This window comes from Falco naumanni, chromosome 5 (genome assembly GCF_017639655.2).
Source record: "Falco naumanni isolate bFalNau1 chromosome 5, bFalNau1.pat, whole genome shotgun sequence".
In the NCBI taxonomy this organism is placed as follows: Eukaryota; Metazoa; Chordata; class Aves; order Falconiformes; family Falconidae; genus Falco; species Falco naumanni.
Window position 1 is genome coordinate 10,572,064 of NC_054058.1, and position 17,063 is coordinate 10,589,126.

Sequence of the window (17,063 nt, forward strand, 5' to 3'; positions counted from 1 at the left end):
CAAAAATTTATAAACAGTACATTTTGCCAGGAGCTTTTTAAATAGCTTGGTTTAGATATTGTATATATAAAAAGGGGAGAAGCATTGTAATACTACATTTCTGTCTATTTATGAGCTGTATTTGTAGGCTTGAGTGTATATAGCCAAACTGAGATCTGGGCAATATCCCTAGCAAACTGTTATTAATTAAAAAAACCCCAAACAACAGTTTCAGAAGGGGGAAGAACTCTTTCTGAAGTCATTTAAAATTCAGCAAATGAGTTTTGACAGGCAAAAAAAAAAAAAAAAAGAAAACATTTGGAGAGGTCAGACTTTTTTCAACGAAGTTAAACATTTACAATTTTATTCAAGTTGATGGTATCATTTAAAATTTTATCTACTGTGTAAAAGGGATAAATAACCCTAAATGAAATATTAAAAATTAATCTCCAAAATGAAATTTTCAATTTCAGCCCATCTTTAAACAGTTTTCTCATTTTCATTTTCTTTAGTCTAGGCATTAAATTAAAAAAAAAAAATATTATTTTCACATCTCTCATTAGATTACCAAAAGTTCTCATGGAAAAACATTTTTCCATCTGAGAACAATGAAATTCTTAGGCTTCAGAAATATATAAAATACTGCTATAATGTTTAAAAGCAATCATCCTGTATACAATGCCTGCAACTGCAGCACTTCTTTTGGTTTGTGTTTTTGATGGTTTTGAAAGCATTGTTGAGAAGATAATGAGAAGAAAATCTTTTATCAAGACTCTGAATATTAAGCCAGGTTAGAGACAGAATTTACAGTAAAAGAAACAGATTTTTTTACGAAAGTTTTATTTTCATTCATAACAGAATAAAGTTATTCATTAAATGCTTGTAGATGAAAGCTTGGTTAGTGAATACGTTTATCTTCCAATGAAACACAGTTCTGCAAAATATTTTACTTCACAGTAAATGCACAACAGCAGCGACTTTTGTTACTTTACGTGCAATGTACATGAAAATGCCACATGATTTACAGGGCTCGATTCCGTTCTTACTCATCAGCTCCACACTGGTGCTAATTTAGTGGCATGATTCCTCTGGATACTGGCTGAATTCCCAGTCTAAGTGAGAGGAGGATAAACATGCAGGGTTTTCTTCGTTCAGGACAATGACTAACAACGAGCTTCGTTGGGTCAGTGGCCGACTTGGCAGTGCTGGGTTAACAGTTGGACTCCATGATCTTAAAGGTCTTTTCCAGCCTAAACTATTCTATTACTATGATTCTAACAGCTTTACTTCATTCTGATGCATATGCTGTGGCCTCTCTGCTCATTAGCACATACGTTCAAGCTCCTGCTAAGCAAAACAATATATTTGTAGGTGAAAGTGCTCAGTGATTCTCATTCCTTCTGTTTCCACAGCTCTGTGCCCTTAACAACAGCCCTGCCTGCTCTACAGAGACAGCACCAAGTGGCAGTGTACATTAGGAAGGCACAATGACTCCTGAAGACTCTACAAGTTTATAAACCATCGACTGGCAGCTACAAGACATGAGGCTGTGCATTGTGTGCAGTTTGCCATGGTCGGTCAGGTCTGCCAAAAGATAGATACTAGAGCAGGAGTGTCCCTTCTGTTCCCTGTGCCCCATGAGGTGTCTGCAGGGAGAGGGACAGTTGTGGTCCTGCAGGGACTCCATGAGCAAGGAGAATGCCTGCATGCCTACCCAACTCACATGCAACACCACAAGGACTAGCTACAGCCACAATACAGCCCTTATCTTGCACTGATAAAGTCTGAAAAAGCTGCAGCCCAGATAACATATAAAATGTAAGGGAGACCCTTGCATAGGGAGTTTCTAAGAGAGCAGAATCAGCCTCCTTTTTGCTCCTTGTCTCTCCCTTGACTGTCTCTCCCTTCCTTGCTCCAGGTTCGGAATCACATCACACAGTAAGCAGCAGAGGTAAGCATGGTATGTTACCCTTCTCTAAGGAGTCACACTTCTGTGTGCTGCGAGCTAAAGGAGGCAAAGCTGCCTTTCTGACTTCGGTTAAACTGGCAGAAGCTGGCAGCCCGGAACCTTTCGCCTTTGGTTCCACTTTTGTGTTCCTGCTTGTCGCGTGTGATAAAGTTTTCAATCAGCTTCAGTTTCTCATGCTCTTCCTTCAGGAAGAAGTCAACAAGCAGGCTCTTCTCCTTTTTGATCTGTTCACTGATGTCCTTGGGGATGTCAGGAATCATCCAGTCAACCAGAACACTGAGGAACATCACCAAGTTCTGCAAACACAGCAACAGATGTCAAGCAAATATGAAAAATCAAAACCACTCACACTAGAGCAAACCCAAACTTTTACTGAAGCTGTGAGTCAGGTATCAAACATATTTCACTGATGTTGTGTGTTATTAAGCATTTGAGCAAGTCCTTAGCTGAAAAAACAGCTCACGCTTGTGCACAGCTCCCCCGTGGTGGAAAGGCTCAGTTAAACACACGCTTCATTTGCAAACTTTGAAATTGGAAAGGACTTGGATTCATCAAATGATTCATGGTCTAAGTAGCTAAACCAACCTTATTCTTTACAGGTGTCCAAAGGTGCTCAGTTCTCAACATCAAATTCAGTGAGACTGAGTTCAGAATCAACTACTATAAGGGCAACATCAGTGAAAGCATCCTCCAATACAATCACATCCATGTGTTTCCAGTGTGGCCTGAGCAGACAGCAGACAACTGTCATGGTCATTCTGTCCTAAAATCCTTCTGTCTGTTGACAAGCAGGATTTTTTTTACACTACCGCAGCATGCAAGCCACATTCCTGAACCTCAGGTGTCAGGGTCATTACAGGTGATGCTCGTAACACAGAGGCAGGAAGCAGACTGGGCAAAAAGTTTTGCTTGTTTGTGAAGTGTATAGGTAAATTATGCTTTGGGGTTTGTATTAACATGATAATGCTTTGAAAACTGCTGTGTTGTGTAACGCCTCGAAATGTGTGGCAACATTTGCTGACAAGGCTACTAGCATGAACCCTCTGTCCTCATCCAAGACAATGGAGCTAATTAAGCAAGGAATGTACTCTGGCAGAACAGGCAGGCTATTTGAAGCCCAGCATGACCAGTTGGTTTCAAATGTTTTGCACCAGTGGTGGAAAATTACTGAAGTCAGAGCAAAGAAGCAGAAGAGGGCAATATAAACCAGGCAAGACTCTCAGTCACACTTAGAAACATTTGGCAGGTGAGGAGAAGAAACAGGCAGATTTCAGTATGAGGGATAGGACCAGTTTGACTTTAGAGGGATCCCAGATCATGGAGGCGGCTTCTGCCATTCGGAAGGCTAAGCCGTGGTAGCAAATTCCTTGCCAATGAAATCTGCACACTGGGGAGAATTTATTCCATGTATTTGTATAAAGTAGCAAAAGACCTTGGAGGATTTATTACTTCTGTTTATTTCTTTCTTTGGGTATAGAACAGCATTTAACAAGCCTACACAGCATTTATGTGCTTTTTACAAGTGGTGCCCCTGAGAGTATAAAAGCTGATAAAGTCCACTTAACTGAACCATTTGAGAGCCCAGGGTGTTTTGGGGATCACTGCTAGTGCCAGGGCCTAATGCAAGCTGTGGGGCTTCCCTTCCATGAAGGGGGAGGAAAGGTCTCCTGAGGAGCCATGCCGCAGTGCTCCGAAGGGAGAACCTGTGCCACAGCCCCCTGACACCTCAGCAGGCTCGGTGTGAGCACATCAGGCTGGGTATTTGCAAACAGAAAAGCTCTATTGGACATGGGCTTCTTTGGCACATGCTTTTTCATCCATTTGTTATGATAACTCTATGACTGAAATTGCAGCAACTCAACAGACTTACCTGAAACAGAATAACAAAAGCCAAGCGAGCGGATAAGACTGCCCAGTACTGCTTAGAAAACTCATACTGATTTGGGGACCAAGGTGGTTCTCTGTAGTCTTTGAACCTGCCGATGGAGACAGCTCAGTTATCACACAGTTCCAGCAATCTGCTTCTGCACCTATTGCCTTGATTTACATGATCTTCCAATAGCAAGACCTAAAGAATCAAATCCTCCAGATGTTCCTACTTCAACCCTTACCATGAAATACAACTCCAGAATTAGAGCTGGACTATCTCCACTAAATTTAGCAAGCTTAGTCTGGTTTTCACGGTTGTAACCAAAATCAGAACATTGTTCTAATGTTGGAAATTTCCAGATTTTCCAGGATTTACAAACATCCCTTTTATTTGGTTAATGTTAAAATGATCTCAGAGTACAGGGAATAAAGTGTTGAAATCAAAGCAAAGACACAGTCCAAAGCATTTTCAGCCTAAAGGAGACAAGCCTGCATGCATCGCACCTAAACCTTGATTAATTTAGGAAATAATTCAGCCCACATACAATCCAACTCACAGTTTGGTGGTCCCTCTCTTTACATTAACGACAGGGGGAGCCATGGGAAAGGCACTTCCTAAATTAACTGTCTATCCTTAGACAGGATAAAACAGAGCCTTAGTGGTTTGGTGTAAAGGCTGATGCTTTTAGTATTATCATCAATCACTTGGAAGAAAACAACAGGCTAATAAAAGTCACAGATGCTCCTAAATGGGAAAGTTTTGCAAATAGCAGGAAACACAGAAAGCAATAAGAAACACAGACAGGAAACACAATAAGAATAATCTGGGGAAATGGAAAATAATTAAAACTAAAACAATTGAAGGATCCTTGAGAGGATAGAGTTTGAAAGAAAATGCAATGAAAATAGCCTGGAGCTTACAGTGGCTAGCAAGTCAGCACAAGTTTGAAATATGGCAGTGGGACATTATCACTTCTGGATGTATAAACAAAATGCACGATGGTGCTGGAGGCATTAGCCCTTCTCTGAACAGCTCCAGTAAAGCCACACCTGGAATGCTGCATGCGGTCAGTCGGCTGTGGGGATTTCAGAGGGAAAAAAAGGGGGGAGGGGGGGGAAAAAAAAAAAAAAAGAAAAGGAAAAATATAGCAACAAATTGAAGGCAGATCAGCTAAACAATCCAGGGGCTGAAGAGACTGACTCACCAGAAAAGATTAAAGAAGAGCACATGTATTGCTCCACTTTGGTAAGTAACAGCCACAGTTGGACATGATAACCATGCACAAATTGTGCCCTTAGGACTGAAAGGGATAATTTAGTGCTGTTCACAGTGTTTGACTAGGAGTAATGGGATGAAATTAAGAAAGGGAAAATCTGTTTTGAATACCACAAAACCCTTCCTGACAGTAAGATTCATTAGACTGTGGAAAAGCCTCCATTGGGGGATAATGGAGAAGGTTCATATATAATATCTGTCAGCTTCAGTTCGCAGGTGTGTTTACCAAAATTACCTTCAGGTTCTACTTACATGGGTTTGCATGTTAAATTGTACATTTACAATCCACAAATCCAACCTGCCCCACACACCCCCACACCCCACATCCCCACCTCCCCCGCCCAAGAAATCCAGTTCAAAATGCTGGATGTAATTCTGTGCTGCACCTTCTGGAGCAAAGGACACAAGGTACAACCCACGATGGGGAGAGGGAGGAGAAAGAGGAGGAAAAAACAACTTTAAATTGGGGGCTGTATCCATTTATGGAAGCACTGTCTGGTCTGTGTTAGACTCGGGATTATTTTGTTCAGTGGTGCATGCACCGCAGCCGAGCTCTCCGTCCTGTTTTACATGGGATTCCTGTCCGGTCCTGTGCTGTGCCTACACTGTGCGATTCCCCCTCTGGTACCTTTCCATACAACGTGGACTCCTGCATGTTGCTCAAATCTGTGTATGAGGCTGCAGCCAGGGCCAGAGCCAGTTCCCTTGAATTTTATCTGCTTGAACATCAAAGCCAAGGAAAACCACTGAGTTTGTTGTGGATTTTTCCTAGCGCTATAAATCAACCTCAGTCTTGAAATGGAGCCCAGGTTCACCTGGAAGGGTCACCAACTGTGGTAGGTTTTCCATTTAATGTACTCTGAGCTTCACAAACTATGTAAGTGTTTTAGGACATCAGACCCCATGGAAATATTACCTGGCTCAGCTGGAAATCACGCTGCTTATGATGCCTGAATCTACATTCAGCAGAACACTACCAAATGATTTATGGTGAAGGGAGATGTTATTAGAGCTATAGACAAGGTAGCTGGGCCTCCTCCTCACCTCCCTTTTTAATTATTCTATTAGCACATGGGACCTCAAAGCACAATAACCCGGGCCTTTTCTAACCACTATGTTCTACAGGTAGTTTCTTTTTCAAAAAGACCATCTTTTCCCTCACCTCTTCAGTTCTTCATTCTTAATATATTTGATAGAGCAGGTACACGAAGAGCAGGAAATGACTGGTGCTGCAAGGACTATTGTGTTTCAAAAATAGCAAAGAACCCTAATTCCACTGAAAAAGGACAAGAATTTGAAGTAGTCAATGTGCGTTAAGAACAGAGCACAGAAAAGTTTTGAGGGGAAAAAAAAAAAACACACTGAAAGCAAAGAAATGTTGGGGAAGTGAGGATGGATGGAGAAGACCATGAAAGACTTAGATGAAACTGAAGCCAGAGCTAAGAGACGTACGCTAATATAGCTCAAAAGTATATTGTGTATATATAAAGTATATTGTGACGGAAAAGAAAGAGTGGTAGAAAAAATGAAAATGTGTATCTAGGTGGAATTGCCAATCAGTTTAAATAAACTGATGTGTTTAATTTCCTTTTTCAGCTGGTCTTTGACAAGGTATTGAGGAAAATATGACTGAATTACTAGGGGGTAGTGTTTCAGCAGTGCAGGAATATTTAGAGAATCATTCAGGGAAAATCATTATGATCTACCACTGATCACCAGGAGCAGATGAGATGAATCCCAGGACATTAATGAATTCATTCAAAGACACTTTATAAATTTGCTGAATATTGGAGCAGAGTTGTGCTAAGGGAAAAGTCTTTTTAATGACTCCCTATCTGCTGCTTTCTTCTTTGCAGTGCCATCAGCATGCTTTCATGTACTCCATTATCATACCATGCTATAAAGATTCAAAGGGCAAAACCAATTTTAAAAAAAGTCACATAACTTAGCAAGGTTGGCATTTAACTTGCCTTCAGCTACACAAATGTTGTTTTTCTCTGAAAAAAAAATAATTACAACTAATGCTATGCGTCAGAATGGCGTTACAGCAATGTTTATTTGGAAGCAGTGTCAAAGAGTTCACAGCATTGTAGAAAATGCTGCTCAAAATATTCAAAGAATGTATTCTGGATGTTTGGTGTGAGAGTTGTTTCTGGCTTGTTACGGTTATTTTTAAGATACCTTAATCTCTGGCAATGCCCGTAAGGAGCAAAATGCAGGATTATTGTAACCACATTTATCTCCAGAGGTCACAGAAATCTAAGAATAAGAGAGGTCAGCTTGTTCCCAACATATTTGCCAGAAACAGAAAAACAGATTTTATTTCCAGCTTAAGGGACAGTGTTTGTTGCCTGTCTCTTGGGACACAAGCTAGATACCCCATATTTTATCGCAGCGATAGTTTTGTCCAAAGCTGAGATTCTGATAAGATTCAAATGAGGCAGACGATAATGAGAAACAGTGAATGTGGATGCTGGCATCTCTTCCTAATTGTTTCCTGATAACGGAACAGAAATGCTCTCATGGTTGTTTCTCATTCAGACTAGTACATGGTCAAACATTTAGTATATGCTTCTTTTCAATCAATTACTTTTTTTTTTCTTTTTTGCTTGGTTTTTTTTTTTCTTTTTTTTCTTGGTGGCACAGACTTGGTGTTATCAGGCAGGGACCACTTTTATACCTAGTATGGATTATTCATTTCTTCCTGCATTTTGGCTCTGTTGAATCCATGCTAATCAGAAGAGTGCGTTTAATCACTGTTGTTAATGTACACATTTCCAAATACACTGGCAGTCATACACTATTGATAGAGGCCAGTGCCTGAGACCAGGTAAATAGCAGCAAAGTGAAGGCAGCAAAGTCACAGTGAAGCAGGAGATCCATATGGATCGACATGCTTCTTGAAGGAAAACAGGCTAATTTGGGGATACAAATTAAGAAGTGTTTGGAACTGAGAGCAGAAAAGAATTTCACAGATTTACAAGTCTGTCAGAAAGTACAGAGATGCTGCATGCTCTTACATAGAACTTTATACTAAGAAATAACTCCTGGCAACACACTGAAATAGTGAATATAGCAGAGTTTACAGGGAACGATATTTTGAGCAAAGAAAGAGGACAAGCCCCATGTTTAAGGTGCTTTACCCTGTCCGCCACAAGCAGAGCAACAGGTAGAGCACAGCATGTGGCTTTAAGCTCTGGAGCGCTTTAAGCACCCTCAGCTCCCACCTGACCTCCTCCCAAGAGGCAGCAGGTCCCTTTAACCAAGTTCCTGACACAGGGACTTGGCTGTGCTGAGTAATCTGTTCTCTCTTTACCTGCTTAAAGTTAGCAGTCTTATCTGTGCACTCATCTGCCCTCAGTTATAGTCAGGATAAGAGGGTGGGTGGGTCCCCAAGGGCATCCCACAGGCAGTGCCCGAGTGAGGGACCAGGCTCCTTCTCTCTGCATTCACTGTGCTTCCAGTGAAGGAACTGGGATGCATCACTGTTGTGGGTTGTAGTTGGGTGAGATAAATACCCTGCTTAAAGTCAGCGTGATCCTAAGTATGACTGAAGTTGGCTTGCACAGGAGCAGGAGATAAACATGCACAAACTACATTGAACAATGCCAACTTTAAGACTTCTCTCTTGTAAATAATTACATTATGATATTTAATATATTCTCTAAGATGGGTGTTGATTTGTAGGCCTCATTGAAGAGCGTCTGTCTACACCTTCTCAAGATATTTGAGCAAAACATCTTATTCCCTGATAAAATTAGAACGCAAAATCCCCACTGATTTCATGGGAGATAGGTATACAGCTTACGTGTAGAACTGTGTCGTCATTTAGAAGCAAGGGGAGGTTTTTGGCTACTTCAGGAACCTAGCTAGACTATGATCCCTTAAAGAGTCAGTGAAAAGAAGCGAACTGTCCTGAAGGGCAATTTACAGCACCTGTTACAAGCATAATCACAAAGTTATTTTCTCTCTTTACTTTTAAGTGGCTGCCTGTTTCTAAATTAATTTATTTTTTAGAAGGGTAAAATAAGCTAATATTTAAAATTACCTGAATTTTGAGGATTTTAATTTTTAAAAAATCAAAACATTTAGTTGATTTGAAATATTTTCTCTTCCCAACTTTAACAGGAAGACAAGGATATTGGTAGGACAAAAATGTGCATCCACTAGGATTACCTTTAGTTACAAGCCTTCTATGTCATGCTGAGAATTGCTCTTGCAAATTTATAGAAGAAACTGATGGTCATAACTTAACAGTAACCCTAAACAAATCTCCATCTGCCTTAGCTATCTCTGTCTACTCTATAAATACAATTTCTTTGAGAAAGTGAATGTCAGATATGCAGAAATGTAGGGATCACTGGAGAAATGTACCTGTTTTGAATACATATGTATCAAGAACAATGATTTCAAGTGAATGGGAGGAAAGAAGAAAGAATTCTGAAGCTCCAACTAGAAAACACTACTCAATATTTACTGTATCTACAATACTAGCAGTATTTTCTGGCTGTATCTGAGAATGCAATAAACCAGAAAAGTCCCATCTGATGATAGATGGTATGTGAATGTCACCTGTAAGATTTGTCTCATCATTCTGCTCTGCTTGGTATCTGATCTTGTGCCCTTGATTTGACATAATGCTGAGAGAATACGGTGATAGATTTTAAGAATCCTCCCTTTGACACCTTAGCCAACATTTTTTCAGAATAAAACCACAGTACGAAAGCATGAGAGCCAAAACCTGTGTTTGAAAAAGGAGACTGGGAAAGACAGAGGTGAAACTAGTTTTAGAACTAGGACAGCTTTAGCTGGCAACTATCAGGAGCTCTAGATTCAAAAACCTTGCCACACATCAGAAAAAGACAGCAAACATATGCAAATATATTATGCATCAAACCAAGGGAGGCCTCTTAAAGACCTGTGTGTAGTAAAATGCATATAAATGAAGGTTTGCTTCCAAAGAAAATGGAAGAGCAAGATTTGTGATGAATTCTTGCCATCGCAGAAGCTAAGCACAGCGTGATTTCAAAGAAGTCCAAAAGGAAGGTGGGGAAAACACTGACCTGAGGAGCTCAGTTTTGAACAGCCTTGGGTTGTATTGCTTTAAAACAGCTCTTTGAAGTTCTGTATATCTTTATAAAAAAAATCAAGGTTACTTTGTGAGCCCTGGAACTGTGTTAGTGATTTCTCAGGCACTGGAACTACTCCATAGGCAGTTGCACTATGGGACCAGTGGACTAGATATCTTGGATGTGTTTTACAAGAAGCTGAGCCTCGTTTCCCCAGTGTGAAAAGATTAATCTAAAATATAGGATGTGTAGATGGGGAATGGTGTGAGTTTTAAAGATGGCAGAATATATTGTAAACTCAGATCTCATCAAGCAAACACTGAACTTAAAGAAAAAGAAAGCCTGGTTCTAAATAGTGGGTGTCCATTTTTAAAAAAAATCATTGTTTTTAATGAAAGTTATGTATTTCAATAAAGAAAAGGGGTTTTATTTGAGTAAGTCTACCTAAATTTTTTATTTTGCCTTTTAATGCACTGGAAAAGAACCTTCTAACATAATGAGACTAAGAGCTGTACTCTTACAGCCACCTTTTTAAAGGCACAAATATTATCAGTTCCAACTTGGAAAAAAAAATTGTCTGACAAAAGACCCAAAGACATTACTTTGACTATACAAACTGTCATTAGAAGTCATTTACCTGCAGAATAAAACATCCTGTGCAAACGGGGAGTTTTCTGGCTGTGTTCCATCCTTGAGATGACTGACATTGAAGTATGACAGCGTGTGATTGATGAAGCCATGCATGGTTCCATTTTGACTGTATGCATATCGATACATAAGGCGTGGAATGAAATCAGATGTGACAGCAATTACAAAAGCCTGAGAAGTGAAAAAAAAACAAAAACCAACCAAACAACATCATCATGAATCTATGTCTAAAGTGTTTCAGATTAAGTTAATTCAGGTGACAATTTTCTTGTTCAAGTACATTTAGAGTGATGATGAAGTGAGAGTTAAATGGCCAGACCTGGTACAGAACGTATACTTATGTAAATGCACAGTAACCTGCTCTGTCTCCCCAGGGGAAGGTTGTAGTTAGGAAAGAGCAGTATTTCTTTGAGCATAGAGTAGCAAAAGCAGTTAATGTACTGTATATTTCTCTAACTCTTTCCATCCCTGGAGCCATTAAGAAATTTATAACTAGTTAAAAAAAAAAACCAAAACAAACACAAGAACACATAATAGCTAGCTGGTATAATTTGGAGTATAATTCGGTGTAGTTACATGGTGTTATCTGAGATAAACCAGTTGAATGCAAGGTAACCATCCTCCATTTTCCCCTCTGCATCTGGGTTTACACATCTGATATCAGTGGATCAATCACTAGTATAAAACTGGTATAATTGTGAAGTGAATCAGACAGAATTATCTAGATCGTATCAATAAGAATTCATTAGATTCATTTAAAACTTCATTTTGCTAAATAGTTCTGCATCACTATTATCCAGATGGAGATGCAGAACTGGGCATTCAGTGGTTTTCTTTTTTAAAATCGGGTATGCACATATATAAATTTCTGTCAAGAAAAAGTAGCTAACTGATATTTAGTTGAATCACCAGGAATCCCCAGGAAATAAAAATGTCTGACACACAAAATGATCCAGGACATAAATCTGCAAAGTGTATTCAAACAAAACCAAGAGGCTACAGAGTTTTGCTCTTCCAGCACAGGTCAGTGCTGGAAACCTGAAATCTGTGCCTGACAGCAAAATTATGGGTATGTGCAGGGCTACACGGATTTCCTACCTTAAATCCTGCAAACTGCTAAGCCATAAATGAGCAATGCTCCACCCAAGTGAAACAACACTGCTTCTTTGGAGGCATTGTAGTTCTCCCAGTTGCAATGATAGCTTACATATGCCACAGCATGCTGTTGTGCTGGAAGCTATTGTACTAGGTACATTGCGTAACACCTCTGCACAAGTTTCCCCTTCAGTAGTGACAATCAGTTCCCTTTCTAAAGTTCCTTGGTATCTTTGGTATTTTACAGTTGCCCTTGACCTTAAAAGCTTTTTCCAACCTAAATGATTCTATGAGCTTATGATCTGTGGTTCAAAAAACCACTAGATAGTTTTATCATTAAACTCCTAGGGCACAAGCCTTTTTTATCTTAAAGCATACACAGGAAAATTTTACTTAAGGAATACATGGAGAACAATAAACATAATATATCCGTATACCAGACACTCGTGTTCATGTAATTATTCTTGTTCTATAAAAGAATATAATTTTCCATTAAGATTTTGTAGTTTGGGGAGCATGTAGCCCAAATAATAATAATAATAATATTTTTAAAAACCTACCTTTACAGAAATATTCACTCTGTGAGAGAAATTATATTTAGGGTTATAGCCATAACTGTATATATCAGAACAAACGCTTATGCTATCTAGTCAAAGGACTTTCTGCTCCTGGAATCCAGGACGATGTATTTACATACTTTTCATTCATGAACAGATATCCCAGCAGAATAACAGTAAAAGGCATGGATGTGAATAAGAAGTAGATCTTTAATAGTTATCTGGAGTGTTGTCTGCTTATGTTGCTTTTATTGGTTGTTCTTGTATGAATTAGTCTTCCAGTCCTACATGATATGAGGACAGAGAATTGTTTCTAGTGAAATTGTGCTTTACACTTCCACAAGAATGAACTGGATAATTTAGATTTTATTGTATTTTATAGCAATTGAGAAAGTTAGACTTGACTTTTAAATTATGTCGGAGGGACAATATAAGCTCCCAAGATCATTGTTAGAAACCGGTGTAACCAAATACTTACATTAATGATAACTGAAAGCTTTCCAATACCACTCAAAATGTTATACCAAATTCCTGTAAGTGAAAAACATAACTTATTAAAGGATTTGCTATCATTTTACTTCTTTCTTATTGAATTTTTCACTGTAATGTTTTTTCATTGCTTACCTATATCTTTTGCTCTTACTGTGTCTGGCCTCCTCAGTTCAGTAACAAACTTTTTTGCATCAAGCCGGACTTCTATGATGTTGTTCAGGAGAGCAAAGAGCGGTGCCAGGGGGAAGGAGGCAACAAAGAGTGTGACGAAGCCAAACTGGATAACTAGAAGAGAAATATGTAATGTTTTTTAATATCTGCTGAAGGGAGCTGGTAAATGTAGCTGACAGCAAATTGTTAATGAGCTTCATGGGTTACAAAACCCATAAAACTCCACAGTTAGGTCCCAGTAATAAATACCACAAAGAAAAACTAGGAGAGAAAGGTTTGTGACTACGCTTTATGAATGTTTCTAATAATACTTCTAGTCTCTAGCACAAGCAGAAGCACAAGCCAAAGTAAATAATAAATCTGATGAAGACAAAGGGTTCGGAGTTTATTCTTCTGCCTTTGTACATAATTAACTTATTAAGACTATGCTGTTCTTCCCTGTCCTTTTGCCTGTAAGGAAAACGATACACAAGCAAGCAAGAGGAGAAAATCTACAATGTGTCACTGTTTCTTCCCAACTTCCTCTGGAAAACTTGGTAGCAATCCGTCAAGAGCAGGAACAGAGTATCTTTGTGCATGCATGAGCCTGTGGTGTCATATAGCATTTTCATCCCTCCTTATGTCACTGATACCCTCCCAAATTAGAAATCTTCCTCTTTAAGTCCTAGCAAAGGAAAATGCTATAGTCACTTTTTTTTTGTGGGGTTTGCAATTTGGGTAGTTTGGGAGAAGGAAAGCACTTGTCCACTGGTTCTAAAGAACAATTAGTATTACAATGGAGCACAGACCTCCTGGATTGTCCATGCTTGCTAGAGCAGATACACAGTAAGCCTGGCTTCTTCCACAGGGGAAAAAAACAAGCAACCAACCACCCAAGCAACCACCTAAAGAAACCGCGCTCACTTTGAAGTGGGTGGGTGGCATGTTTTGTATCATCTTGTTCCTAGTACTAGACTACTAGTATCACAGAGTTCGGCTCAGGACCCATAGTATAATTATATAAACAAAAAGACCATATTGTTTTCTGAGTGAATTATGCCTTTTCTAGGGCATAGGATGACCTGTCTTCATGCAAGTAAAGTATCTTCCAAGCAGCTAAGGAACCAATGTCACCCTGCAAAAGCATAATGCTGACACAACTGTGTTTTTCTGACAAGTAGTGCTCTAGAGATGCTTGGAATAATGAAGCAGAAAACCAAGTCTCTCCAAGCAAGCTTCTTAGATTTTTCAGTAAGCATAGTATCCTTAATTCCCCCCTCTATCAGTGGTGCTTCAGGATGTACCTCATCTGGGTAAATCTCATTTGGGTACAATTAGAGTCTGAAAAGGCTTGACTTTTTTGGGTGGTTTTTTTTTTTTTTGTTTTGTTGGTGTTGTTGTCGTTTCTCCTCCAAGGTGCTGAGGAATTAACAAATTCCCTAAAAGGCTGCATCTTCCATGGAAAGCAGGAAGCATCAGTCGTGAATGTTAAAAAACAAGGCTGGATCATTTCTTTGTAAAAATGCTGCATTACTTTAGAGTAATACTTCAGGGAAGTGGAACGCTAATGAGGAGTAGAAGAAGAGGAAAGCGACTGAAAAGCATGCCGCCCAAATGCAAAGGCAGTAATCCCAGTAAGATTAAACTGATAAATCTAACTATGATTTACATTTCAGAATTAAATAAACAGTACAGAAAAAGGGTTGGTGTGAATGAGGTCCTATTTTTCATGGCTTCTTTTTTGGCAAAACCCTATATAAGTTCTCTCTCCACTATGGGAGGAATCTATTGTACTTTTTGTGAAAGCCTGGGGGTTATGTAGCACAACAGTTTACTTTAAAATAATTTGTTTAGGCACTGTTGTCACAGCCTACAACTAACTGATAGAACAGGGTTCTCCACAATCTTCTCTTGCATGCATCTTTTTTTGTGTGCAGATTTGCAAGTTTCTGACTGACATTCCTGCTCTTTTCTTCTCAGTGACAATACATTTGCACAGTAAAGTGTTATCTCTCTATTATATATATGTGGCTTTTGGATTTTCATTGTCGTTGTTTGCTTTGAGATACAGAGTATATCCTAACACACACTAAGATGGAGCTTTTTCAGAGCATACAAACATCTTATCCTTGAAATCAAACTTTCCTGAATATTTTATGTTCAGAGTCAGGAAAAGGAATTAACAAGGAAATAAAAACAGATGTTAGAGTAACGTCCCAAAAAACTGTGAAATGCTTAGAAAAAAAACATAGCACCAAAATATGCCTTATTTGGCTTTAAGTGAATTTAGCAGGAATAGAGCTGGGAGGATTCTGTGAAAAGAGAGAGAGAGAGAGATTTGCAATGCTTTAAGTATGAACCACACACACATTTGCTTTGATGTTGTTTGCAGACCCTTTATTCTTTGCCTGGGAAAATGAAATTTAATTTTTTTTCAAGTTCATGAAAGAATGTTCAAGGTATGCAAAGGACTTCTGGACAATTATATAAATATGTCTTCACAGAAAACTCTCTGCCAGAAGTGTTTGTGTGGCCATCTTGAAATCTCTTCAGTCTTCTAGCCTCCCTTTTATAAAAGTGTGAATGACGCAACAAGCAGGTAAAAAAAAACCTGAAAACAAAACCAAGCACGCTCTAATTTAGATGGTCTTGTGTAGTAAACTAGCAAACAATCATTCAAAACAAGCAGTCTGTGAAGAGCCTCAGCAATTTAAAGGTGTTTGTTTAATTTGGTCAGTATTTGTAGAAAAAAATATGTCAATAAAGCTGCATGGATTAAAAAGAGAAGAATCCCTGCTTGGGTCCCAGAAGCAATGTGGTCACAGCATCTTGGAGTTCTGTGGATGCCTGTCCAATCACAGTGGAAACATCTACAGTACTTTTTAGGGACTCACAAAGACTGTTCCAACAGGGACAGTTGGTGCCGAGACATCCTATTTTTGGCTAGAGGACTTGATGGCAACCCTGGAATATCCTTTTTACCTTCACACTTCTGCCACAGGGTCTCCATACAAAATGACTTTAGTGGTCACGTACAAACCCCTATGACCCCACATAGAGCCCTGCCTGACTTGGGGCATGGCTATTCTCCTGTGCTTTCAGGCAAAAAGCTAGAGAGACCTGTGCCAGCAGTCAGACCTCCGGACATCCAGCATCTTTCATAGATTTCTTACTTGCCTAGTAGGCCAGCCTGGAGGCAGCAGAGATGAACGTCACCCAGCCTCATGGCACAAGCTAGCAAACATATTCATTGAAGGCTGTGTATCAGGGGAAGTCAAGGACACGGTGAATAACATCTTCTCCTGGGGCATCAAAGCAGGAGACTAGCTGTGCTGTCAGTGACCTAGACTTTATTTCTGATGAGAGAAAAAACCCAAACCACATGCTATGGGTGCTCAGGACAAGCCACCTTTACTGTCTGACTGAAGCAGGAAAGAGACAAAGGCCCCAGAGTCAGCCCAAAAGGTTCACACCACCTCATGCCACATCTGCAACATCTTATCCAGGCTTAGGCTGCCTGGGCCCTGAGACAAAAACCATAAAAGACAAACAGCATCGAGAGAAGGCTCAGAAGTCTGCTTTTCATGGAAGCTGTTTCCCTGTGCACAGGGCCTGAACAGAACCCAGCCCCAACAACACCACAGCACATGCTGTCCCTCTAGCTGTGGCCTCCAAATTATAATTAAGAGCACAGATCAAGGCTTTTAAAGTATGGATTTGGAAGAGTGCTGGCTAGTGTTCTTGTGTGAGGCATACAGAATCAGTCCCCAGCATAAAACCCTCCACGGTAAATAACACACAGGTTGTATCAGATTTACACACTGAGCAGTACGAGTAACCCAGGTACCTTTTACATCAAAACCTAACCTAGGAGAAAGTTTTTTTTGTTGTTTTTTTATTATTATTATTATTCTGTTCTTTTTTTCTTACTTCTGTATCAATAATATCTGTGATGGGTT

General features: G+C 39.5%; 1 protein-coding gene across 2 annotated transcripts in view; it reads right to left on the reverse strand.

Annotated features, from left to right (window-relative positions):
• Positions 1–537: 537 nt before the first annotated feature.
• The window catches only part of ANO2 (anoctamin 2), a 192,552-nt gene continuing 176,026 nt past the window's right edge, over positions 538–17,063 (reverse strand). For both annotated transcript variants that reach the window (XM_040596853.1, XM_040596855.1), the window contains 5 exons: positions 13,087–13,239; positions 12,941–12,993; positions 10,800–10,981; positions 3,819–3,924; positions 538–2,244 (listed from right to left, as the gene is read on the reverse strand). In XM_040596853.1, coding sequence (XP_040452787.1) covers positions 1,963–2,244; positions 3,819–3,924; positions 10,800–10,981; positions 12,941–12,993; positions 13,087–13,239 — 776 coding nt within the window. In that variant the 3' untranslated portion in view covers positions 538–1,962. The remainder of the gene's footprint in view (positions 2,245–3,818; positions 3,925–10,799; positions 10,982–12,940; positions 12,994–13,086; positions 13,240–17,063) is intronic.